Raw genomic sequence first — 27,934 nt, 5'->3', positions numbered from 1 at the left:
AGACTGTAATATTCTGTATGCTGGAACTGTCGGAAGGTATTTTTGAAACCAAGAAATAAATGCAGAAACAGGTAAACAGAGGTGAACAGATAAATGAAAGGTTCTTTACTGATTAACACCACAAGAAAGTGGTCCCCTGTTCCACTGTATTGACTGGAATTTAGGTTTTTGAGTATCACTTTAGCAAAACAGAAAGAATAAGATCCAAAACAGATTTATACAGATAGAAGTCTAAGAACAATGTCAGCGAAATGGTCTGGTGTGACAAGTGCACCTCTCTGATCTTGAGATCAGGATTTTGAGACAGTAACAACTTTTGCTTTTTGGTAACATCATAGTTTTCAGTGTCCCAGCAGGAACTTTTCACGGTGCCATTCACCTGTGCCGAGTCTGTAAAAGTGACACCACTGCTGTACCAGATTCAGTTCTGTTACATATAGGCGATGTCTACTTAGAAAAGTGCAGTACAGTGAGATTTGTATTGCATCTTATATCTCATTTTCTCTCTTCTATCCTTTCCCTGACGGGTGCTTTTCATTAGCCTTTCCTCAGATTGTCTTTGAGTGCTGTGATCTTTATGAAGAAGCTCTTGTTTGGAAATGCACTCTCACAGACAGTGGTATTTCTTTTGCAATGAATTGAAACGTTTTAGTTGTACACAGATGGACAGTTGTTTTTAATAATAATAATAATAATAATAATAATAAAATTCCTTACAAGCTCCCACTCAAAGTGCTTTACAGATAATGGGGACTCCCCTCCACCACCACCAATACATAGCCCCACCTGGCTGGTCTGTATTTGTATTTGACATTATAGAGTATTTTGTGTTGTGGTAAGAATTCACTAAGAAATCCATTTTGATTCCATGATAGGAAAATAAAGAAAATGCAATGTGAAAAATGCCAAAGAGGGTCAATACGTTTTCTAGTCATGGTATATGTACTGAAACATTAACAAAGTTACTGGATTATCACAATATGCAGGTCTTTTCCAATGCAAATCACTCCTTCACATGCTTTTCCTGTATTGACGTCAATGTGGAAATAATGAACACACAATGTAAATGCTCTGATTTTTAAAATCTTTATTTTTTGCAAAGATAATAGTAAAAAATGCATAGCTTTAGTAATATACTAAAAATAATAGAGATACAAAGTCTTGAAATGTTGCAAAATACTATATTTGATATTCCTTACAAAAACTATTACTATCTTTCAGGAATCCACTTCCCCCTAAATGTCTGTGGGTGAAATTATGCATTTTTAATCTGCGTAGGTAAATGCACTTTACGTGGCCGTTTCCTAACAATATGCTACAATTGTCCAGTTGCGAATGCAGAATGGAGAACCTGGCCAGAGGTTTTGTAAGGGAAACAGGTTTCACCCGGGATACCTTGAAAAAGGAAATGTGTGACAGTGGTTCTAAACACGCCTTGCTGGCTCGGTCAAGTGTGACAGGACCCAGGATAGGATCCTTAAGGTAGCAAGTTGCTACACGGCAGTGGTACATCAGCACGGTGTTTCTCGAGTGCAGGGTTTCAGGTGAAACACCGAGCGCCCAAACACACGCAGCAGAGTGAAAGCAAGCACTTCTGAAGCAGTAGCGTTGCCACACTTCCAATGAAATTAGACAGGAGCAAAACAGGAAATGATACTCATTCGAAGCCTAAGGTCTGTCACAATTGTAGAAGCGTGTACAGAAAAAACAAGGAAATGCACATTGTGAGTCGATACAATTTTGGGATATTAAAATAGCAACATTTTCTGGCAGAGGGGTTCTCTGCATTTATCTATCTCCCCGGCAGAGTGCCCATGTGTTAACGATGTCTATTTACAGGTATATACAGCATTTGGCATTTTCAAAACATCTGTAATTGCTCGTTTTACAAAAAATACACCTAAAAAAAACACATAAAAGTATTGAAGAGGACCAACAGTTTTTACAGAGGCGACATCCCCGTGTAGTTCAGCAACAGTCTTTCTGGATCCGTGGGGTTTATGCAGGTTCGATCAGTCTGATCTCTTTGTCTATGTCATGGCAGTGCTATGAGGGCTTGAAATTGAAGGCAGCGACGACCCTGCAGAGCTTCTGCGTAGCGCGTACAAAGCCTGGAGGAGCCCCGGGCGTCTCAGTGACCGGAGTACGCGCTCCTGGCAGGGGTGTCTGGGTTATAACTCCATCAGAGTGATCTGGAACTGGCCCATGACGTCAGTGATCTCCATTAAGAAGGCTGCGTGGTTGCTGTAGTGCTCTATGATGTTGTCGTCCATGTTCACGAAGATCCTGGGGGAGACAAAGGATTTTGTCAATCCAAGGCTTGTATTTGCATGTGTGAGAAGACTGTAATAAGCTGATCTACCACTAGAAGGCACAAAACGACTTCCATCATTTGTAAAATGACATCATGACTGATAAAAAGATTATTGCTTGTAGTTAGTTCAACATTCTCTCATGCTTAAAGGGCTCACACTGTATTAGAAGCAGCTGAGTTTTTGATAGCAGTCTGGGAGGCTGTTTTGGGGGGATTAGTATTGCCCTTAAGGGTGTTCAGATCCATAGAGCCATAGAGCTTCTCCTTCTCCTCTTTATCATAGCAGGTCTGTGTAACACACAAGTCCTGGCTAATTGTTCATGTTGCTGTACTTAGACACAGGCCGTCTGCTTAATTCCAGAAACAACAATTTTCCATTTGTGGGTCCCAGCTAAGAACGGAAACTCTGAATTGTGGTGAACCACGGTAAAAGAAAATGCAAGGCATGTATCAGGGCAAAGGTCTAATAACGTGATAAATGACACTGCTCTTCTCCCACCTACTGTATTGCAAGCTGGTGTAAGTACTCAAAGGAAAGTCATTCTTGGAAAAGGGAAGACAGCCTGAAGTTACCCACAGCTTCAATTGCCAGTAAACAGGTTGCTTAAATCTCAGTGCATTTCTCCACCCCAGTCTTCTTGTCAGTGCTACTTCTGGACTGCTGAAGAAGTCAGCACACAGTGCTCAGGGACGATGACTACTTGACAGAGGTGGAGATAAAATGCCATAGAACTGATAAGACTCCAAATCCACTGCCTCCCTCTCTCTTGGATATTTAAACATCCCGTCATATTTAAAGACCAAAAAACAATTGATTACATTTCAGTATATGGACAGTAGCGTCAGTGCCCTGACATTATTCACCAAGGCTGTCAAATAGCCAGCCGAACCAGACCATTTCAGCACTTCCTGGTGATTTTTGTTAGAGTTACAATATGGGCACTGTAATAATGCGCTAACTACCATCCAAATTGACAACCTGTTACTAGTGCTCTGTATGTTAAGCCAGAAGCTGAACACCAATAATCTAGGCCACCTGGACCACCCAGCCTGAAGTCCTAACTGACCGACCTGCGTAAGTAAGGGCCAAGACCTCAAGAATCTAGGTTGAGTTTAGTCGCTGGCAGGAGAAGCGAATAACAGACAGGACAGCCGCAGCACACAAGAGCGCCAGGCGTCGTGCCACGCATGAGCAGCGGCCCGCCAGCCGTGTGGTTCCGTCTGCAGCCAAAAACAACTTGGACCGATTCCAGCTAGCACAGCACGTCCTCCAGTGACAACCCTTTGCGCAATGACATGCCTTCTCCTGTGGTAACCAAATCTGCGCAAATCAAAGCAAGTATCTCTTTTCAGCCCGTGGAATAAACCAAGACACTTCCTGGAGTTCCAGTTCATCAGATTATGAAAAAAAAAACAACGAGAAATGACTCATCCGTGTTCTCTGTTTTTTTTTTTTTGAAGAGCTACAATTATCACATTCCTAAAGATACACCCCTTATATCCTCAGGTCCTTAAACACTGCTTCTCCAGACAGAAATGTTTGACAGTAAATAATAAAAATGGTGTGTAATTTAAGTTTAATGTAGTGCTGTCGCTAGGACTCATGTTTGATACTGCACTTACCCTCTTTTGCATTTCTTGTAGATTTTTCCGATGGCGTCTTCTCGCAGGCCGTATTTCTCTGAAATCTGAAAGCAACCAGTGGCTTTTTAGTTAGCTGCCATATAATAACTCAGCATTTTGTCATTGGCAAGACTGGAACTAACCAGTATTACTTCACCATCTAACTATTCTGTTCAAGCTTGATGTTGTGTTATTAAATAGACTTACATTCATTTAGGTTTCACTATTGCGATATGTTGTACATAACAGATCTGAAAAACAAGGTTCTTTTCAGCTTTATCAGACTAAATAGAATGTTAAATTAAAAATCTTATTGCTTTTCAATTTTATCTCCCTTCCAGAGTGTAATACTATATATATATAATTCTGGAATTGTGGTGTTAAAGTACAGGGTGTTACAGATAGGATGTGTTTAGATGTGCCTCGACTGCAATGGACTTACAGCATCTTTCAGGCCTTTGAGGGTTGGGGTGTTCAGCATGAGAGCGTCAAAGACTTCATCTGATTCCATCCGGACATACAGGAGAACTGTAAGAAGAGGGACACGGACCATAAAGATCTGAAGGCAGCATGGAGAACAGTTCAGCAAACACAAGCGTTGCTAATGCTTCACCCTGTAATGAGGTGAGGGCTATTGCTGTTACCGCAGCTACACCATGAGAATCAATCCGTGATCTGGGAGAAATGGACATATTTCAATATAATTTACAGCCTAAGGCAGATACCAGCGTAGGGGAAAGTTACATTTAGAAGTTTTCTGTTGTAAGGGTTTACATTTAAAAAAAAATGTTTTCAAATACTGGTGTAATTTATTATACATTTTAAAAAAATTAACTTAAAAAATATTCCCTTACACTAGTCATTTTTAACTCTAATGGATTATTTTTTAAAGGTAGCTTTCCCTAACTCTGACAGACTCCCGTGGGTCATTTGACATAGCCTTTGTTTCTGAGTGAGAGTTTCTTTAAACTGAACTAATCCAGACTGGCTCTACTGTAATCTCTCCTGCTTGAAATTGTTGGAGTGGAATGGGCTATTTCTCGTAACAGACCCCTCCTTGCCAGAGCACTCCGACAGGTTTTGCTCTTTGTTTGGGACCAGTTGATAAAAGATCTGTCTGTTTTTTACCTCTTTGCTGTTCCTCGCGCTTGGACTGCTTGCAGACAGGTGGGCTGTATGTGTCTGGGTATGGGGGACAGCTCCTTTTCAGAGAAGCCCTGGAATCAACAAACAGACACTTAGCGAGAGAAATACCTTTCATGAAACATTACCTTTTCTTTCGAAACACTAATTCAGAATCCCACAAAATCTAGCCATCTCTTCACACGCATTATCTGTGTGAAATGTATCCAATGTGGTACAGAAATACACATTTCTAAGACTAGTATGCATCTGTATGTAGTATGTAGTATGTAGTATGTAATATTTGTACATATGTATAAAAATATGTTAAGATACTTTTACTTTTTTTATATGTACTGAATTTCTACAGTACTGTAACAAGGGTTTGTGTCAAAGGTGTTTATATAGAAATTTGATTTCTAAAGTGTATTTCTTTATATAGAAAGTTTGTCATTATGGCCAAGACCAATTTCTAATTAAGTTCAAGGAAATTAAGATAGAAGAAATGAAGGGATAAACCACAGTGTCGTTACCTTTCTGTCTCCTCTGGAGTCACAGGAAGTACCTTTATAAAAACAGAAGATAACACTGCAATCAGATACCATCTGTGTTTTGCTGGACAAACCATTGCACAACATGCTTTTCACAAAGGCATCTGAAACCAAGCGGATCCATTTTATCTGGACAGAAACATCTTATTCATCATTGAAAAGATACCTTAGGCAGAGTGTTAACAGAGGGGGCAGGAAAAAGAACTAGTGCTTAAGGTGATGCCTTGCCAGGTGCATTTTGTTTCATTAAGAAGGCTACTATCTCCCAGAAGCAGGCAAACTGTAGAATTGCAGTGCACAGTGTACAAATGCTTGTGAATAGAATGAAGTACAAACAGTATAATTGATATGCTCATGGAAATTTATCAGAAGCATCTCTTTTTCCCATCGCTTCTGTGCATATGTACACACACTCATGTACTTCCCTTAAACAACAGCTAATGTGCACTGGAGCACAAAAATTCAGTCCACAAAGAACCTGAACCCCAAGTTTCAAGTGAATAACACCAGGACACACCAGAGGTCAGGGCATGCCACCACATGCAGAAAGTGGTTTGTGCATGGGAGTGTGTCCATACAGTTGCTCGAATAGGACAACTGGATTCACATGCAAATAGCGCACATGGAAATAAGAATTTTTTGGCAAATAATTGAATTGGAATCTGAATGTAGAGGCCGCTCTCAGAAAAAGAAACTGTGATGTCAAGATAGTGACAGTAATGTGTTGATAGAGATGATCTTCCCCCTTCCCACTGAGGTCTGTCCAGTTCCTCCCTGCAGTAGTTTGTTTGCACAGCCAGGATAATCAGGTCCCATGCAAAGAATGCAGACCTTATCAGTCAGGTGAACAGCACACACCCTGAGACTGTGGGAAACTCCCAGACACCTCCCGGACCGTCTTTACTGGGTTTTGTCAACACACTAAAGAACATCTCAGTAGCGGCTGTCCACTGAGAGCCGAGCGGGCCAGGGGGAATATTCCATAATGTTTTAGCTCAGGTGCTTTTACCCATTGGGAAGAGTTGAATGTCCTGCACAAACAGACATAAAGACTTACCAGGCCACATCTCTGCATGTTGGAATAGTGGATTTCTGGAATGAAGAGGACAGGCTGTGTGACGAGGTCTTCTAATGCCTTGAAATAGGTGCAGTCGCTGCCACTTGAACTTGACACCACTGACTGTTTCCCATGTGCACCTGTAAACAGGATAGTATGTCTATTACTCTGCATTTTTTCACTTTCGTTTCAGGCTGAAAACGTGAGAGCATCAAAAATGTGAATTATGTTGAAAGTACAGCTTTACATATATTGTAGATCACCATTAAATGTTCCAGTTCTGGACCATCTACAAAGAGGTAGTTGAGGTTTTCTAATGCAAGGGTAACTCAAATACTAGACCTCCCAATTCAATAGGATTTATGTACAACCCTATCTCTAGCTGGTTCATTAACAAGGTAATCGATGGATTTATAATGATCAAATAACAGACTGTGTCAAAGATTTGCGCTGGAATGCATAGGGAGGTCTGGTATTTCACTATCCTGACTAGTTGAGATGGAGCAATCCAGTATGTTTTCAGACAATTTATCCCTCCCTGCAGAAATGTAAAGGCTTTGGAATGTATTTAAAGGGACAAAAGATAATTTTATACTTGACAGATCATTAATGGAGTCAACAGTGAGAGATTGATATAAATAAGGAAAATGATGTGATATTCAGAACTGGAAACTCAGAAATTAGATAAAAGCACCACGGGAAGATTAAACTCATCTACAGTTCACACCACAATAAATAGATTCCAGCTTTCTGCCTAAATGGTTGTGTCAGTGAAAGGTTAACTTGAAATATGGGCCTATTTGCACAACAGTAAATCTGACAAAGTCTATAGGAAGTCTCCTAAGTAAAATAGTCAGCATGAGGCACAGACATGTTACAATTGAATTTTTTTCAATGCACTTCTTGGATGTTTCCTTGAAATGTATAAACCCCTCGTGCGATGCAAGTTGTTATTATTTTAACTTGAAATGCTCAAAATACATGGAGTACACTGGAGACAGCTGATGTCAGCGCACCCACATGGACTTACCGCTGTTACTAGAATCTGCGCTTTTGGCCTTCCTTCTTGACTGCTTTCTCTCTTCATCTCTCATCTTCCTCTCTGCCCCCTGCAGGACAAAACAAATCATCAGACCTCACATAATTTCGGGATTTTCAGACTGACAAAACATTCCAGTAGCACACTTAGCAGAGGTGTATAAATAATGAGAATCTCTTGTATCATTTCAGAATATTTCAGGAAACAATACATTCAGTATATATTATTTCTGAACAGTATATTCAAACAATATTATTCATGTATTCATGTTTGCTGTTACTGTATTAGGTATGCAACATGTTGACTTGCTTACAGGTGCTTAATGTAACATTAATGTTGCTTAATGTTAATGTGCTTAATGCTTTAAAAATAATCATCAGATTAGTATAAAACACATTTCTCTCAGCCCAGACTAACTTGGGAATCTACCACTCAACAACTATAAAGCCTCAAACAGTAAGTAAGGTTCTATAATTATTTGCTGACGTGAGGAGCAGGGTGTTCTGCGATTAACTAAAACAAAACTTTGCATGGAGCCCTGAGGGTGTTTTCAATGGCAAACCCCACAAATGAACACAATCGAACTGAGCCCTCCAGGACAGCGGGCGTTTGAGCTGCATCATAAATTACCTGCCTGAAACCTACAGGAAAAATACTTTACCTTCAAAAGCACTTGCATTATCCCCAAGGTGCACTCCCTAGTTTCGGGGGGTTGCTAAAGGTGTTAGTTTTTGTTTCACTCTAATCATTTTGCAGCCTAAGGCTAATTCCACAGATCTGGAGTCTAAAATGGCTCCAGTTTTTCATTTTTTTCTCCCTGCAGGCCTGCGGCTCAGTGACTGAAGACCACAATGGCTGATTCCACCAGAAATCCAGACATGGGCTTGCCGCCTTTACTTTATGAGTGATTTTGCACAGTAACAAATATCACACATATATATCAAGTACACATCCCCAAGTTCTTTCTTTTACACTACTACTGTGTAAATCAAAAACCCATTTCGTAATTTAAAAAAGACATCAAACTTTTAAAAGCAATAAGTTATGTAAAGCTAATGATGGCTGTGTTCGATCCCTGAATACACACCTCAGATGGAATTTCAATGAGCTTAAGGTAAAGGATTTAGAGTTCCAACCACAACACCTGTTTAGCCAAACATTACCACTATATCTCCAAAAAATAGAGCTTGATTACTTCTTCTCTACAGTATAAAATGTTCATTTCCCTTTTCAGTTCCAACTAAGGATGCACCGGGTGATTTGAGGTAGAACTTTGATTTTCTTTTCGGTCTTATACCTTCTCACAGTTGACATTAAACAAAGAAAACTGCCTTCAGTTCTGTAGAGCGGTCATGAATGACAACGTGATGAGAGCTTTCCATTGCTTTGCAAGCGTTTTTCTGCCCACACATAAGGGTAAGGAAAGAATTATTCTGTTTTACACCATCCCATCTCTGATATTGCTCAAATTTAATACAGATTCCTTATGTCAGCCAGCCAGTATAAAAACACTAAGGAAACCTCTTCCAATAAAACCTACTATAAGGTACCTAGTGTTTGTTTTGTGTGGAGAATTATCACAATGAGACATTTCTATACAGCAGGAAATGCAGACACAGAAAGAGGAGGTCATGAAGGTACAGGCAGGGATTATAGCCAAGATGGAGTGTTTTTTTACAGTTCTTATCTACTTGTTCTGTGCCCACAGGGTGACTTAATGAGATCATCTTTTCACGAAGGAGCAAAAAACAACTGACATGATTTAATCAGCTAGCTTTCTGACTTCAGTTGTATGGTGATATTCATACCACAAGCACAATCAGTGAAGCAGCACTTTTAGGTTTTAGTCAATGATTGGATGTGAAAAGCGAGTGACTAGAACATGATATTTAAAGCCCTTGTCTCTGTGGGCTCTGTGAGCAAAGCATTCTTTTTCTTTAATTAAAAAAGGGGATCGACAACTTTAGCCATACTTATCTCCCCTTAAGGCTGACAGAGTGCTGTTGTGATTAATGCTGACTCACAGCTCTGCGATTCTGGTTCTGCTTCTGGACTGGGTCGGGTGTCTTCAGTGTGGAGTTTGCATCCATGTCTGCATGGATTTTCTCCAAGTGCTCCAGTTTCCTCCCACATTCCAAAGCCAGATAGCTACGTAAACTGTCCCTATACATGTGTGTGTGTGTTTTTTCTGGAATTAGCCCTGGATTGTCCTGACCCTTACCAGACATAAGCATCTTCATGATAATGAAAGGACCTCCAGTCATGTCTGCTCTAAACATTTCTGGGTTTCCTATGTACTGTACGTGCAAATGTTTTTCACAAGCCCCCTTACTGCAGTGCCCCCCTGAGAGTGCCCGTTCATGAGCAGAGGCACTGCCCTGAGAGTGCCCGCTCATGAGCAGAGGCACTGCCCTGAGAGTGCCCGCTCATGAGCAGAGGCACCGTGCAGACCGACAGCTCTTCCACTGTGGGTCCTCCTTGCTTTTGTGTGTGTGCTGCTGGAAACAGAGAGCTCTTAAACGTGTGTGAACAGGCTCGCAGGCTTCCACCGATACCTGTGTAAAGGCAGGGTGGGGGGGGGGGGTGGAGAGGAGGGAGAGAGAAAGGCATATTTACTTTGTCACAGAAGATTTTGATCTGGCAGGCTGCCCTGTGGATGAGGCGGTTGGTCCCTGTGCCGTAGTCGTAGGTGTCAATCTGGAGGTTCAGAGGGAGCCCCTTTACTCCCTTCTGCGAGGAGAAGTCTGTGCTCAGGCAGTTGATCCCAACATAAACCTGGAACAGCAAAGTAGAGTTTAAATACTAGTAATACTAGAGAGGCAGCCACTACTTTACTTTCTGCTATGCTTTCTTATCCTGATTTTATATTGATATTGATTTTAGTTGATGGACAGTATCTTTCCTTTGATTTTTATCTCTGTTAATGCTTCGTTTTGTTTAAAAGGTGGTTACCCGTACTTTCACAACCTTTTGCCACATTTCTGAGGCTCTGTGGTTTTATGGTGTGGCTGGGAGGGGGGGACCAGGGTCTGTAATTTAGGAGATGCAGAACTTAGTAACTTTTTTTCGGTTGTTTATCTTGATGAAGTGTCCCACTTGTAAAACTGCAATAAAAATACGAGCCAAATACAAGAGTGACGCAGTAAAAGCCATGTGAAAGCTGACACACCAGGTAGGAAGCTCTATTATTTCTCAAGTGCCCAAACACTTCCCATTCCTCTCCTGTGTTTGTGGAACTCTCCTTACAGAATTTCAGAAGGTGTCCAATAAATGTTACATGCATTTTATCCACCAACCCCCACCATACCAGAAAGCATTATTTTAATATTTTATATATATATATCTGATGCTGAAAACCAAGATATGGCTCAGTTTAACCAAAAAGACATTTATTGTGACCCATCTGAAGCCTTGGGTAACTGTATGGCCTCTAGTTTCCTGGAAACAGAGCTCAGAATGAAATGTTAATTAATCTCTTTTTTACCTAACGGTTGCTGTAAAAAATGGAGAGGGAGCCCTGGCAGGAGATCAGGACACACCTGTTATTAATGATCTGAAATTGCGAGAGTGGGCGAGGTGAGGTGTGACATAGTGGCAGGACATTGTCAAGCAATATGTCTCGCATGCATCACCCATCAGAGCACAAAAGAGCCCTGCCGCTCCCCGCCCGCTAATTAGGCTCCTTGTCTCGTTGACCAGGGTGATTGGACGGGAGTTTGTTCCTAGAGCACTTGCAAAGAGCAAGCAGAGACCTGTCCATGCTGAAACTGTGTGGCTGCTGAGTCGACCTAATGGGAAACCGTTCAGCTTTGTCTTCAGTTTCAGTGGAAATGAGGAAAACCAGATCATGAGGGAATGTCAGTCTGTACAAGGGGAATATTCCATTTCCCTCAGTATCCATAATGGAAGTCAGTATGGATACAAACTGAGCTTAATATTTTGTGTGTGTGTAGATGAAAGGTGTGAAAAACAGTCTTTAATAGGAGTTAAGGTAATTAAAATACAAATAATGCATCCGCTAAAAGCTAATTAAAAGCAGTTAGAGATCAAACCTTTATAAGAATTAGCTGCATAGAAAAGCTTGCAAATCTTGAATGTATAGCAGTAAATATATCCATAATTTAAGGCTTTTTAAGGTAGTTTAATGCTCTGAATAAAAGATCCACTGTTCAATAGAAGCTACTAATCTACTTACTAAAATAAAATATACGTGCCTGAGCATCTGACCCCTTAGGAATTAAGCCTTGCATTCAGCCAGTGACACAGGTACAGGAAAAAGATGGGGGCAGAAGTCGCCAGACTCAATTGGGCCAATCAACCTTTCATGCTGCTTTAGTATTTCTCTCTCATGGACTGTCACAGGCTCTAAGGGTGATGTATTGCCTTTCAGAAACTCCGGCATAGCATGAGAAATGTTGGAGCTCAGCCAATTGGTTGGTTGTGTAGATTTGTTGCGATAACAGCTCGGGGAGCAGGTGTCTGTGGACAAAACGAAGGCAGAATTCTCTCTGTCTCAATCTTTTTTTCCACCTGCTCCTAGTTTCGCTGTCCCCACCCGTGAAAGGCCCAAGGCGAACTGTAGATCAGATTGACTGAGTGCTGTTCAAAGAGTGTGTTCTGATGACAGTTGCCTCAGGGTGCTACGTGCTTAGAATTTTTAAATCCCACTGACACCCTTCTACCTTAAAATGATGATTATCATCCTGAAAAAGAGGTTTATTGCTTCTGCTGAAGATTTCTAAATTACCCCATAGTAAAAACTCCACTTTGAATGTGGGGAGTTTAACATTTGGTTTCAGTCAGGTGTTTTTTTCTGCAATGAGGACATTCTTCTTTATTATATTTCCCTGTATGTTGGCAGGCTACAAGATGAAAACAGCATCCCGCGAGAGCCTGTGTGAACACGGCACAGATTTCTTTCATTCGGTGGGAGAGCGAATAGTTAAGACGTTGGGTTTTTTTCCAAGGGCTGTCACCACATTAAAACCAGCCAGAGTGACAGGAGTGCCAGAGATCAGCGTTCAGGAGAGCCAGGAGTGGACGGGTTGAGACTGGAGGCTCTGGACATTTGAACACATACCAATGGAGATAAACAGCTAATGTACCCCATAACCCCAGCGTTGTCATGACACTGCGACAGTAAAAGCAGTGTTTCGACAGCCAGAAAACCCTGCTCCCTTTATCTACTCAACTGGCCTTACCTTTGCTTCCTCGGTGGTGTTCCAGATGAATGACAAGGCATTGAACGCCACTTCTTCCACATTGCTCACAGCGCTGAAGACCTCTTTGTAGTCAGCTGAAGGAGAAAGCAACATGTCTTGTTATCCTCAGCCTGGGAACTCCTTAAGGCTGTGGTTGTGTTTGGCTGACCTTCTCTGTGTTTTCTTCAAAGTGATTTCTGATTTGCAGGAATGCCTCCTGTTCACTATTTTGGTTCGCTGGTACTTTTTTATACCATAATAAAAATTAAAGAGATTCTGAAAGGCTGGTGACAGAGGTGGACTGATTCTTATCTAACTGGGGCAACTGGCCTGCAGGTTTCATTGGAATTAGCAACTGGATAAAACATACGAAAAAGAAAAACATTTTTCAAAAACGAGTAATTACAATGGGAGTTGGTATGAGTCCAACCTATAGGTAAATCTGTATCATAGGTAATACCTAAATAAAGGTAAAATAGATCACGCCTGTGAATGACTCATATCAGCTGGAGCAGAGGGCTCAAGATTTAAATTATGAAGCCATCAGCTGAATTTGTCATTGCACGGCATGACTTTTAGCACTCTCTAGAAGTCAGCAGTGACGCGATACAGAGAAGGAGGTGGCAGAGGTTGTTGTCTGCGCAGCAAAGTAAGCAATTGCAGGACGGTGTTTAAAAAAATTGACATCTCCCCCTCATCACGTTCATTCCTGACCTGACCCTATACTGGAGCCCAGTTCTCTACAGAGCTGTGGGAACAGGAGTTTCATGCCAGAGGACATCATACCTATGTCAATGACCCGCTGCTTAACGGTAGGCTGTCGGGAATGCCAGTGATTCCAGCACTTCAGCTGCGTCTCTGCGTTCTTCTCATTCTCAAACACAGCCATGACTACCGTCTGCGGAAAAAGAGACACCGGACCTGCTGTTAGAGGGATGGAACCAAACCGGATGAGAAAAAATCACCATTCTTTACAGCAATCCCAGACTCTGTGACGATGCTTCACGCTCAGGAGCCATGTTAAAGCTGCACATTGCACTGGGAGAGCTGCTGCTGTTCTGGGTAACTGTGTGTCTTTGTGACACGGAGCAGTTGCTGTACTGCTTTTACCATCGGGATTTTTAAACTTGATAAAAAATTAACTGAATAATAGTGAAATCACAGATTGAAGAACAAAACAGTGAGCCGTTAAATTTGGAGGGTGACAGAACGGTTTGTAGCCCTCTTTTGGTTACAACTTTGGTAAATTCTTTGTCATGTTACAGTATGTGCTTCCTGAGTTTTTTTCTATGTTGTTTTACAAAGAGAATTTGTAGCTGAGATACCACACCCCTGCATTGCTGATTCGAGAAATGTGGGTTACCCATAAGCATCACGTGTTACGGAGCTCTGCTGCGTACAGACAGACACGAATGGATTTGCCTAAAGAACTCCATTGGCCTGTATCACGATTTTGGGTTTAGGCCAAATCAATCGCTTGCCTCAAGACCCCAGAGTGATGTATGTTTCCACCGAGGGCTGCTCTGTCTAAATAAATACATGCCTGTTTTCTTTTTCTTGAGTTCCATAAAAACTCAGTTACCGAGATGTTAAAATCTCAAAAATGGACACCCACACATCATTGAGTGAAGATGGTATAAATGCCTTCAGGTATCCACTATCATCGTCGGGCCACCAAAGACCCAAATTCTGAAGGTACTGTATAATTGAGGTATAATTTGAGGTTACCAACATGATCACAACGCCAGTTCAAGCATTACACCAGTAAACACGGCCTGTTTGGTAATGACAATCGCTACCCAGTTTATTGTGAGTGTAATTGCTGGCCTGACAGAGGTATGGCACAGCAAGCAGCGACAGAATGGTTGAGAGTCTGACCTTGACTTTGTTGGACGAGAGCCCTGCGCAGCCCTCTCCTCCTGTGGCTTTGAGAGCGATGGGGTAGAACTGTCCCTTGTTGAGGTAGACCATTGGAATCTCAGAGGATTTGTGCTGGGAGGCCTGGGGAGCACCCAGCGTGTACTGAAATTCATTCCTGAACGAAAGTGCAGACGTTAGAAGAGAGAAAGGTCGGGTTTTCAAGTCAAGCCCTAAAAAAGCTTCTAACCAGTGTAAACTTCTTAGACAAAAAAAATCAAACTGATATATAGAGGCACCTTCCTTGTTTAGGTTCCTAAAAATGAAGTGGATCTTTTCAGAGCTGAGATTAGAGCTGAGAGCTACAGCATACCTGTATTTGTCTGAAGGAGAGCTGGTGTAGGTTTCGGAGTAAACTGGACTGGTTGGCTCTCCGAACAAATCACTGCAGGGCAGAGGCTGCAGAGGAACAATAAAAATGTCAGAGAAGAAACACCCTACAGGAGCCATATAATTATTCAGTGTTTGTTTATTGGGATTCCATGTCATTTAGTTGAAGTCAACACCCTCTTTTTTGTTTTATAGATTTAGAAACCAATGGAGGACAAGGATGTCTGTCAGCAAGCATATGGCATTGTAAAACTCAAATGTGTTTTTTTAAATGTTATGCATAGCAGAATTCCGGTTTGTGTCTTACCTCGTGGGGACCTTCTTTAAAAGTCGTTTCGGCCGCCCATTTCTGCTGTGGCGAGAGCAGGATGGAGTCGAAGATGGAGTTGTCATACACTTCGCCAGAAGTCATGAGGAAGTCCTCCGGGTGCGACTGCTTGACAGGGCAGGGAGCGACGCGCTGCCTCTCCATTTTCTCCGTCTCCAGACACAGTAGCTGAGGCTTCTTGTTCAGCTCTGAAATTTCCTGAGGCGCAGAAATGTTTTCAGGCACTAGAAACTTCATGAGGTGATTTGGATTCTCCAGGTTGGTCAGCTCTGGAACAGCTCCGTTGCAACTCCTACAAGAGATGAAGGCGTTAGACCTCCTTCCCTTCCAAAAAAAAAAGAACTTAGTATCCCACCCATCCGTCTGCTATATCGATTTATCCAATTGAGAGCTGTGGGAGAACCGGAGCCTGTCCTGGAAAACAACAGGTGCAAGGCAGGATACACCCTGGACGGGATGCCAGTCCATCACAGGGCACACACAGATTCAAACATGCACGCTTACACCAGGACCCAATTTGTTTCCCAGAAAACAAATAACCTAGCAGTATGCTTTTGGACTTCGAGAAAAAACCCGAGCACGCAGGGAAAACACAGGGAGAACAAGCAAACTCCATCTCCATGCAGACAGCACCCCAGGAGCTGAACCCAGAGCCCCCGGACTACACAGCAACAGTGCTTACCACTGCACCACTGTTACTTTATAATGTAAATGATGGTAAAAGCATGGTAAAGCCAAGTAAACAATGTAAAGTAATAAGAGAAGTATAGACAGTTCATGGTAAAAACTGCAAAAATGCTAGTGGTTTAGTTAGCTTGTGGTTTTCAACATGTATGAGGAAGTCTTCACTGGCAGGCCTCGGGCATGATGCTCACTCTGTGCGGTGTTTGATAACTATGTTGATGCGGCTGTCAAATGATGCCTTTCCACCTGCTCAATATGGCCACAGCTTGCTGCAGTGCTCCAGAATCTATTTAGACTTATCTATTCGATATATACAGTGCATACAGCATTTGAGTTGTGTATACAGCACTCCATTGTGCAGAATTTTCACTGAAGGACCTGCTCATTTTTCATTTGATTTTCCTTGTGGTCTTGTTTAAAAAAAAAGAGCAAGAGCGAGGTCAGTTTGAAATGTGTTTGAGATTCGTCTACTCACATTGGCGTTTTCTTTTGCGAAAAACACATAGGCACAGGGATGAGGTATTCTACTTCAGCTCAAGCCCTGTTTGCACTGTGGATTATCCAGTCACCCTGACTTCAGCCTTGGCTGAATTGCTCCATACTCGTGCTGAATGAAAGCAGAGTAATGGCAGCCTCTTGTTCGGGACACTAAAATAACACACGCCTCTTTCTCGTCTCAGTGAGGTCTTATCTGTCAATGGCTGTCAAGTGTCTCTCCCACTTTCTTTTAAGAGGTGTTTTTTTTTTAATTCTCAACTTCTCCCACCCTTCTTTATAAATGCAAGACAGCCCATAAATCTCTTCTCTAAAAGATGACAAGAATAATGCTACTCTGACATTCACGGCTTAAACAAACAAGTCAGCTGAAGAGAGCCTTACCTTTTAATTGGCTCGTACACGCCATTTCCTCTGTTTGAATGGAACATCTTCTGGTCTTTTGAGGCCTACAAATATAGATCTCAAGTAATCAGCATCATTTATATAGCACTTTCTGCATGTTTTAGTGTCAAAGCACCTAACACTTTTGCATTTGGTTGCTCCTTTGTGCTACAAGTCCTCCACAATCTACTAAAAAAAACATGCAAATGTTAACTTCAACCGTAATAATTAGCATGGCAAAATGTCTGCATTTGTTAATGACAGTAGGATTGTGATACATTTACTTCACCTGCAATTTAACAAAAACATCAGTTCTAATTTCAAAATGTAGATGTAATTTATCTAGAATTCTAACAGAGATACCTTTCCTATTCCCCTTAACACAGAATGACCCAAATATATTTATTTTCTCAAATATCCAGGGCATCACCTTGTTGTACGAGTCGTAAAAGAAGCTCAGGGCAATACTGTCGTCATCGCTGTTTGGTTTCATCCTCTTATTCGAAGGCATCAGCTGGTTGTCAGCGTATGAGTAAGCATCCATTTGGTTGTTGTAGGAGAACCTCTGGCAGTTTAAGCTATCATTCTGAAGAACCATCACAGACCTCAAGCTGGGGAGAAAAAAATTGCGTATGAATGTCACGATCCTGACAAAATAAAAGCTTTCTGTGCATTAGAGTGAACATGCAACAATTGTTTTATGTATTAAATTAAACAATCAGCATTTACTCCTGGCTCAATAAATTAAAACAGTGAACGGCTCTTCATCGTGAATCAGTTCGTTTGTAACTTGAAACCCTTTTGTGAACCGCTAGATGATTGTTTCTCAAAAAATCAGTTATAAAGTAAACAGAAGTCAGTTAGGACGCTACATATAATTAAAGGACTGTGTTAAATATAATGGCCTGGACTGAACACTGATTTGGCTGTTGAAACACTCCCTCTTTTGCTGTAAGGGAAAGTATATTCTTTTCCATCAGGAGATCACATTCCAAATCAGTGTTGTTAGCATGGTAACAGCCCCTTCACAGTTACAGAGCGTCTCTATTTTACTTCGTAACCTTTTCCCTGAAAGTGCCGCGACAGTGCGATTTGTCTTTCCAAATGGAGCTTCTTGCTCGTAAGTGCAGTCCCAGTTCTGCTTGAGGACCAGGCTCTGTGCTGGAAGTCAAGCTGCGTTATAATAACACACCTTAAGCACGAGAGATATTTGCTTCTGGCTATGATGGTTTCGGTTGCAAAACCACAGACCTAATAAGTTTTAAACAATAACGCATGAGGGTAGAGGATGTCGTAATGCTGTTTGAAGTGAAAGACACAAGAGTAGGATTTCTACATGATACTTGGCAATCTGCAGCATTTATTAAAGAAATGAAGGAAGAACGGGGAAGTTCTGGCTTCATGAGAGCTTCTTATGGCCACAGCTCTACATGCAACAACACCCCCACACTTGTAATGTTGTAACCTTCTAGTAATTGCAGTTCTGATTGTACACGTTTGGTCTTAAAACTAATCGGATTTACAGAGGCATGTTAAACATATGGATGTCTAACATCACACAATTAATTTAAAATACAGAAATGTCTTTTTTTTTACCCAGCACTTATTGTATTATTTAAATAAGGACATCAAAAACATCTTGTTTGTTCCACAGAAACATCAAAATAAACTCTTTAGCCAAAAGTCAATCAATTAACATTTTGCTGTATTCAGTTAATAAGTTGGACTCTGAGGGCAAAGGTAGAAGCCGCTATGAAACACCAGCTGAGAATTGTGAAATTAAGTCAGTTAAATAGAAAATCAAACCTAGACTCTATGAATGAGTACAATAGTGATATTTAATCATATATATTGCAGGTGAAAATATAAAAAAAATTGCTAAATATCTGGGTTTAATAGCATTTTTTTATTTCATGTTTTACTAAATACCCAGAAGAACATTAAGCTGATTTTACTGTGAAAAGACAGTCTTGCTGTGGTTATCTTCTCATACTAAAGACTTAACACTTGCCATCATAAAATATAGGGTCACTTTTTAAAATGTATAGGTTTCAAGACATTTGTCAATTTAGACATTTTCTGGTAATTACGTTTGTGTTTAAATATTGACTTTAAAAAAGCGCTTGTCCTAATAGTCTTTTACATGTATTTTCCAAGGCAATTCAATTAAGGAGACTTACCTGTTCTCTCTTTCAGGGAAGGGGTAGAGGTGTCTGTCTTTATAAAAACCTTCCCAGTGTGGGAAAACTCCATCATAGTAAACCCTTCTTCTGAAGCCTTTTGTGAAAGTGACTATAAGCTTTCTGTACTGGAAGCTTAATGAGGTTTAAGCAAACCTTCACCCCAGTTCTATGCAAGAGTTTTTAAATTGATACATTATGAAGGCTGAGCAATAAATGAACAGCTAATATCCAGAAAAAAAAGTTTTATCCAGCTCTTGCAATAATATGCTCCTGAGCTATCCAGTTATCCACCCATCCATTTTCCAACAGCTATACCCAAAACAGGGTCACGGGGGACCCGGAGTCTATCCCAGCAAGCAACAGGGACAGGACACCAGTCTATCGCAGAGCATACACAAGCATGCCCACATTCACACTTAAATCAGAGCCACTTTTCCCAGAAACCAACAAGTATGAAGAACACTGGAAATATTCTCCTAGTCTTCCCCTAGTGTCTGTGAGATTCACTGCCTGAGGAATCTCTAAAGGGCAGAGCCCAGGGCAATTCAGAAGCCAGAAGACACTGCGTTACACTGGTCACTGTGTTTTTCTCGTCAGACAGGTATACTCATGTAAAAGGACTCTATCATGAGGTTAACTGACTACCTATCTACTGCGCCGGCTCTCGGCCCATTAGCTCAGACAACTTTAGAGACCCTCAAGCCACTGGAGAACACTGTGGGCCTCAGTATAAATTATTCTAAATGTAACGTACATGATAAATTAAACTGATGTCATGCCTAAGCACAGATACTGGTTTCGGCTCCTACACCAAACAGCCAATACCACTGCATCTATGGTAGGACATATAGATAATATGCAAAATGTGTATGATGAGATTTATTTCTTAGTATAATACACGTTCAGAACAAACAGAAGGGAACTTCTAAGTATAGTCTAATGTGCACGTTTAACCCATTTCTAGAATGATCCCTCTCCCTCAAGCTACGGGGCCAGGTATAGTTCCATTTTCGGCCATCAGCTGAGACTCTTCTTCTCACACAGGGAGTTTGTCTCTAAGGGTGAGCGAGCATGGAATAAGAGGTCATCCCACCAGCTCCTTGCTGAAAGGCACTAGGCTTCAAAATTGTCAATACAGAGCAGAGTAAACAGGGGATTCTGACTGAGGATCTGGTTCCTTTAGTCTTGGATATACAAGAGTAAACATGTATTTGTTTGGAAATTTCACAGCTACCGAGATAAGCCTCCCCCACCCGCCCACCCTTTGACGAAGGTAAGATCCCGTAATAAAAAAGAAACAAGCAAACAATCTTAGCAGCTTACAGGTGTTTAAAATGCAAATGTGATGACAGAAAGGAGCCTTAAACTGCTTAAGTGAGCAAATTTTTATGTGAAGAAAAAAAAGACTAATTTGCTGCTCTTGCAAAGCTAACACTGTTCTCAACTGTCTTTAATGCTCTCTTTAGTGCTTCTCCCGTCTTCTCAGGCCTGGTGATTACAGCACACTGGTTTCATAGCTCTGGAGTGTACTCAAATTCCTACACTGCAGGTAGGGGAAGCACACCTGCCAGAAAAAAAGAGGCACCTGCAGCATCATCTAGAGCCTTAAACTATTTCAAAACACAGCTCTCAATACAGGATCTTTGGAGCTCCTTCTGTACAATCATTATAGCACTTAATGGCCACACAATATTGTAACATTTGCAGGTCAATAGGGAAAGATTATACAGATGGATACCTAAACACCATTGGCATATTTTTTCAGCTTTCTCATGGTGCATGTGATGGCCATGATTAAATTTCCATTTAGGTTACTGTATATGTGACACATTTATTGTTTTTTTTTCCTATTGCTTGTGGGGCTATGCAGTACGTTCTCACCCAGGAGAAGACTCAAACTCTGATACAGTTCAAATCCCTGGGCTGTTCAGGATTTCTCTTGCCCCTGCGGTCAGTGTGAGCAGAATGTCTGAGAAAAGACTGATAACTGTGAGACCATGTTTTCCCTTTCTAAGTCCTTTCAAGCTGCATCAGTATCACATTTCTCTATGAAACAGCACCCTGCTTATTTTTCTAAACGCACATTCTTTGGGAATGGGTCTCCATATCATAATTCAAGAAGAAGTAAGAAATCCGCCACAATTACAAAAACAAGTACCTACAGTAGGAATTACAATCTCACAGCTCTTAGTCTAATGACAACGCTGTTAATCAATGTTTCACAGGTATGATAATATTCCAAATCTATTTTTTTCAACTCTGCTACGGATTTTTAAGACCTTCATTTTACTTCTTTTCCGTCACAAATTACATGAAAAATGTTTGATTTCTCTAGCACGTCTCCTCATACTACAGTTTACATCCTGTAATACTGAGATTCAGGTGTACAGATTTGTCACAGGATTAAGAAGAAGTAAACATGAAGGCATAATTCAACAGGTAGCCTGCATATGCATGAATATGAAAAATAATGTGCATCTGTTTTAGAAAAAGACTACAAGGAAGGATTACTTACTCAATCTCCTTGGTCATGGCTTCGTCCAGATGAGACCGTTTAGATTCCTTAAGACAGACAACTTGTAAGAGCAGCTAGTCAGATGAAACAGACATGTCCTGGGAGTGCAGTGTTTGATTTATGCTCACCTGGGTGTTGAGGGTTTTTTTGTGCTGACAGGTAAATTTGCCCCAGACATGTCTGATTGGCTGAGAGCTTGAAACAGGTGCCTGCAGACAGGTCTATGACAGGACAGGTGTAGCTTTCTTAACTCTTTCTCTGCTGGATGGCCAATCACTGGGAGACAATTAGGATACTTTGCAGGACAATTGTGGGCTGTGACTCCTTGCATCACATTAGCCAGTTGTTAAAGACAGCTTTTTTGATTCACAGCATTACCTAGATCTCATTTAGAATAAGACTCAGAAAAGCTGGAGTCTACATTAACATATGAATGAAATGCATTTGTTTTTTTCCCTTTTTGAAAAGGTAGGCACATCTATACTGCAGTTTCTGTTCCCTGGTTGCAGTGTCTTTCTCAAAAAGTGTGAAAGGTGTAAATGCTTCTGGATTGGATTAAATGCTCCTGTCTGGGAACTGATACTCAGTATCAATGGTTCCTAACTGGGAGATGATACTCAGGATCACACATGCAAAAAAAGTGTACTTTCTAACTTTCAGTACTTTCTAATTTATTTATTAGTATTTGCTTTACTTTTACTTTTGTATCCCTTTAACAAGAGCACAGCACTGATTCTCTTTTGACTCCATATTGTCAATGTACCATATCAAGGAATTGAGTTAAAATTGCAAAACTACTTTCTTGATAATTTCAGGACTTTAAGTTTCAATAACAGAAAGCAGTGGTGTGAAACATTTCTCAATCAGTTTAGCAAAACATAGATTTTTTCAGCTATAATACAAAGCAATGATTAAACTCGTATTTCATGAGCTATAAGAGAACACCAGTATTATATCCTATTTTTCAATAATTTTAGTCATAATAGGCAAAGCCTGAATTGCATTTATAATAGTTCAGGTGGGGTAGCTGCGTCAGCATGCGTAGGCTGCAAAGGAACAAGTAACAAGCTTTGTTTTTATATTATTTTATGCTTGAGGTAATACAGTATTATGAAGGAACAAGTAATGGGTTTATTTCATGCTGAAAAGAGAAGAAAGTAAGCACAGCGTTTTGGCCATGGAGCCTTCTTCTCTTTTCAGTATGGAATAAACCCATTACTTGTTCCTTCATAATATTACCTCAAGAATTAAATAACATGAAACAAAGCTTTAACTAGAATTTCCCATTGAGGAAGACCCTCATCTGTTTTCAGTAAACCTTATATTTTACTTATTACTCCTATAACATAAACTCCCTAAGCATTTTTCCTGTTTGCACAGCCTATAGACTGTATATTGGTATACTGTTCAACCTGCTGGTATGTTGCTATATAATAATCTACTACCTTGCCATTGTCTTAAGCTTCTCATTGCCTTTAGTTTGCACCAGTGTTTCCTGACAGATTTTCTGCCTGATTTGTGCAAATGAGATTCATTGTATTATATTACTATTTTCTTTCTCATCTGACCTCATCAGAATAAAAGGTTTACTGCAGACAGACGAGTTTCATAGTATTTCAGATAACAATATGAATATCTCATTTGATTTCCGCTTACGAGCTTACAAGAGAATGTATGGCGCTGAAGAGTTTAAATTGAAATTGATTTTCAGGGCAAATATTGTGTATGGAGTCAACACAAACTGGCCTTCTGTAGCTCACAGACAAACACAACATGAGCGATCTTTTGTAGTATTAAGAGCACATTTCTATAACAATTTACTGAATTTCTATTACACCACCAGTTATGGGAACTAAGTCCTTGTACTCCTAGAAACTGCTCTTGCTTAATGAGCCCCAGTGCTGTGGAAAGAAAGTAGAAGTGCTTTAAAAAAATAGGAGAGACAGTTAAAAAGAAAACAAATAATCCTTTCCCGCCAATCAAAAGTGGAGAATTGTTTCACTCAAAATGAACGAGCAGCAGGAGGCTAGCAAGTTCAGTCACTGGCCTTCTCTCAGCACCTCCCCAAAACACATCGGTTCAGTCAGCACCTGTGGCCTCTCCGATTCCAGCTGTCCACTTCAGTGGCTCCCACGACGCTGACCGGCACGGAGTCTGATTCTCGGTTTGGTAAGGTTATTCACCTGCTACACTTATTCACTGAAAACATGAAACACATACCAGCTGGAGATCTACATTACTGCTCGGTCCCGTACTATATCGGATGCCAGCGACTGTCACAAATTTCCTTTGCTTTCATTCTCTCGTGCAGCATTTCCATTGACCATTTGAGAGGAGCTGCACTGGATTGTAATTTTGATTACATTTGCTATGACCTTGTCCTTTTGGAAGAGCTCTTACTGCAACGTTTTATCGACAGGATACCTCCCTACGTGTGTGCTACTTAAATAAGAAAAATGACCAATGTCCCCAACACACAAACAGTATAATAGATTTTTTTCCTGATTCCAATTCTATAACCTGACCAGGTTGCCCTGAGCTACTCCTTGAAACCTGAGGTCTGATTTGCTTTTCTGCTCTGTAACGATGATGCCTTTGGACACTCTCTGATCAGTTTTTCTGATAAGGGCTTTTAAATCAGCACCTCAGGCTATGTTCACCTTCAGCAGTTCACCTTCAGCAGATGTTGCTAGAGGGGCCGATAGCGAAAACTCCCTATGTGAAAACCTGTGGAGTACATCCAAAATATATAACTAAACATTGCATGCCAAAATCTCTGATCAAAATCATTGTTAAATATTAGCACTACATCAGCTGTAACTGCACGATTTCACTATTATAATTTTCAGTGCAGTTTCCAGGGTCAAACTGCTCAAATTTGGTTGAAATCCTATGAACAATGTATTAAATTATAATGCACAGTAATTTTCAGATGGGCTTGGCTATGCAAGATCTGCTGGAAATGAGGCACAGAACACAAGCATGTTCATGAATCCACACAAATACATTTCCATTCACCTCACACAACATATCCAAAAGCTGGTGTTACGATTGGTTGTGATTTTGAATTGCAGTCATTTTAGTGTTAAATGCTGTTTCGCAAGTTGTTTGTGACACTGGCAATCATGCCATGTTGAAACCAGAACCAGCTAGCCTGGCGTGCCACAAAACTGGAAGCAACACACAATATGTAACACAGCTCAAGAAATGTCCTTAGCTCATAGACCGTGTCTCTGCCATAAAGTGCTTTAACCCCACTCTCTGTAAAGACTGATTTTTGTCTGCTCGTTTTCTTCGAAAGGGTAGAGTACTCTGCCTCATGCTAAGCAAACCCCAGTAGTCATGCTAAGATTCATGGTTTACGATGTCACCTGAAACCCCTTTCATGTATGCCTTGGCATCTACTGCATTGAGTTTATCTTCTCTGTTTGGTAACGGATACATGCCAGAGCGCCCACAGACAGAGATGTGATGTGTCACGGAGTAAGGTGGCAGTGCATCAAAGAAAGCAGCATGCTATTTCTAAAGAAGACACCATTATACTTGCAATGCAATTCACTGTTAATCTCTGCATTGCGAATATTGGTATCCTTTATTATTGTATATCTAATCAAAACTGATTTCTATATAAAATGTTTAATACTGAGAAGGTTCCTTCAATTACAAATAAATAGTATTGAATTAAGATAATTAGTTTAATTTGATGCAAATAAATACTGTGAATAATCTCACCCTATTGCAACACGGGATTTTATCCAGACAAAACCTTTGATAATGTTGACATATTCCTTATCTGATGTGTAAGAGAGCAGGTTCCTCGTAGAAAAGCAAAAACTTATACATAGAGATATGGAATATAAATGTGGATATTTCTCAATGTCATATATTCTGCATTGCACATCTGAAAATCTTGCCCCTTGACTCTTGTATGTGATTTGTATCGAGGGTCCTAGATGAAGTTAGACATTATCACCCTCATCTGAGGGAACAATGAAAGAAATTACATATTTGTTTCAAAACTCAGCTGATATGGTTTGACACCCTAGGCACTGGGCAATTCCAGTAAGCTCTTCTGAGAAAAAAAAACTCTCAGGTTGCATTTGACAGCACGCTGACACGAAACGTCAAAAAAATCAACCCTTGTGATCACAGGATGGCAACACCCTGAAGTGATCTCCCTTGTGGTTTTGAAGACATTTATTTTTTCCCCTGTAAGTTTACCACACCATCAATTATTTTGTGATATTCCCACTTTCTCTGTTTCAGGCTTGCAGAGATCTCTGGTGCCTGGTCTTTGAGGAGAGCTGAGGAGTGTGCGTTGCAGGACCATTTTGGGGGGAGCGGTGGCACAGCAGCTACGGATCTGCGCCTGTGTCTGGAAGGTTGCCGGCTCAAATCCCACAGCTGGCAGAGGAATCCTACTCCGTTGGGCCCCTGAGCAATGCCCTTAAAACCAGCTGACAAATTCCTAATGCAAGAAACTGTATATGGCCAATAAAGTGATCTTAAGTCCCCACTGGTCTTCACTGTCTGGCAGTGAGCAGCCGGAGACCATCCCCACCACTGACACCTGTTTGTCTGCAGTGTCATTGTGCCCTTGGAATGCAAATGGGAGGCACAATGAGATGGTTAACTGCTCTGCTAGGTTGGGGGCCTTTTGAAAAATATATTAATCTCCATGAAAGTACCCCAACCCACCTAAACCATTAGCATTTTCACTGCTCTACCACAGTACTTCATTTGTTTGCAAATGTCTCACCAGAAGCACATATTAGGAGAATCAGTGTGCAAAGTGCCTGTTCTGGGAACTGTAGATGGATAGCAGGTGTTAATGGTAGCCCTTAAAGGGGTAAATACTCAGATAGAAACTACAATATTGGGGTTATATTCCTAATGTCGTCACCTGTTTGTTTTCGGAGCAAACAGAAGCACTACAAAATGGGGGATACATTGACAGTCTTGGTGAGGCTGAAGAAACCTACAGTATCTGTGGCATTAAGCAATTCATTATCATTTACATTACAGAAGCAGTGCGTTCAGAGACTGTTGTCTCCATGGATCATCAGCTCTCTAAGGGCTAAGTAGCAGGAGAAAGAAATCTGAAAGAGGAATCGGTGTCTTTAGTTCTAATTCTTCTGCTCCCGTTTTCTTTACAAACTCCTGGGACTCAACACAGGGTTTCCCTTTTTAAGTCTGTTCTGTAGAGCACTGATAGAAAAGCAAGGAACCCAGTTTTTTACCTTGTAGAAAATCCTGGCATGTAGAGCAACAGGGTGGAAACGTTCCAACAAAGTGCAGCTTTGACAGTAAATCTAACACATAGTATCGCTGTGGCAAAATCATGGGGCACCTGACTTGGTCAACTTTTATATGTTTTCTTTACCAGAATTGAAAAAAAATGTTCTTAGCCAGAGATGAACACGCATAGTCGAGCTGAAGAGTTAAGGTGTTCCAAAACAAGTTTCTGCTAAACTGCCCTACGCAGTATCTACAGACATTAGAAATGATTCATTGTAACTCACTGTGTACTGGAGCTTTGTTAGAGTTCTGCACGTATCCTAATGTGCCTGGATATGCTAATTCGAGTGCTGATAATATGTGGATTATGCTTTAGCTGTTCACTTTTCCCCTAAGCTAAGGTGTTGCCAGTTTTCATTTGACATTAAAGGTTTTACCTTTCTCAGGGAGAAAGGTTTCACAAATGGCTTGGCTGTAGTGATTAAATTCCTAGTGCCTACACTTCTACGACATCTTAACCACAGAATGACAAATGTGACAAAAGTGACTTGCAGGCTATTTAACCATTTACGAGGTAACTTTGCTTAGGTAGGGTGATATTGGCTTTTTTGTCTTATACTGTAAGTAGAAGCATCTGCTTAATTTCTCACCCATTTATTAAAAACTGTTTGTTTTAAAGGTTTAAGGCATGCAAACACATGGGAGTCCTATTAGTGCACCGTCTTCTTTCTAACCAGAGCACTATGATTACAAAGTAAAATGTGACATACATTGAACATGTTCTCCATCCCCCTGATAATCCATTTAAAAGCTACAGATTCCTCTGTGGGCTGGGCAGAGAGCTGCAGATTGACAAAATCTGTCATGCCTGTCTTTAAGAAGACAGAGCTGTGCACCTGTTGTAATAGTTCAGCCAGTCTGACACAATGTCTGTATGTTTGAAATGAGCCAGT

General features: G+C 40.8%; 1 protein-coding gene across 1 annotated transcript; it reads right to left on the bottom strand.

Moving 5' to 3' along the window:
* Window positions 1–1,070: 1,070 nt before the first annotated feature.
* grhl3 (grainyhead-like transcription factor 3) lies at window positions 1,071–21,854 on the bottom strand. Its single transcript, XM_088933371.1, has 16 exons — window positions 21,744–21,854; window positions 17,476–17,656; window positions 17,046–17,110; window positions 15,462–15,774; window positions 15,138–15,223; window positions 14,786–14,942; window positions 13,694–13,805; window positions 12,908–13,002; window positions 10,323–10,481; window positions 7,698–7,776; window positions 6,668–6,807; window positions 5,593–5,624; window positions 5,066–5,154; window positions 4,380–4,465; window positions 3,938–4,002; window positions 1,071–2,286 (listed from the first exon to the last, which is right to left on the bottom strand). The coding sequence occupies exons 1-16, from the start codon at window positions 21,758–21,760 to the stop codon at window positions 2,172–2,174; spliced, it is 1,791 nt and encodes a 596-aa protein (XP_088789497.1). The 5' UTR covers window positions 21,761–21,854; the 3' UTR covers window positions 1,071–2,171.
* Window positions 21,855–27,934: the final 6,080 nt, after the last annotated feature.

This window comes from Atractosteus spatula, chromosome 14, assembly GCF_055471065.1.
Source record: "Atractosteus spatula isolate fAtrSpa1 chromosome 14, fAtrSpa1.hap1, whole genome shotgun sequence".
In the NCBI taxonomy this organism is placed as follows: Eukaryota; Metazoa; Chordata; class Actinopteri; order Semionotiformes; family Lepisosteidae; genus Atractosteus; species Atractosteus spatula.
Note: the sequence above shows the minus strand (reverse complement) of the source record. Positions and strands in the feature narration are given on the sequence as shown.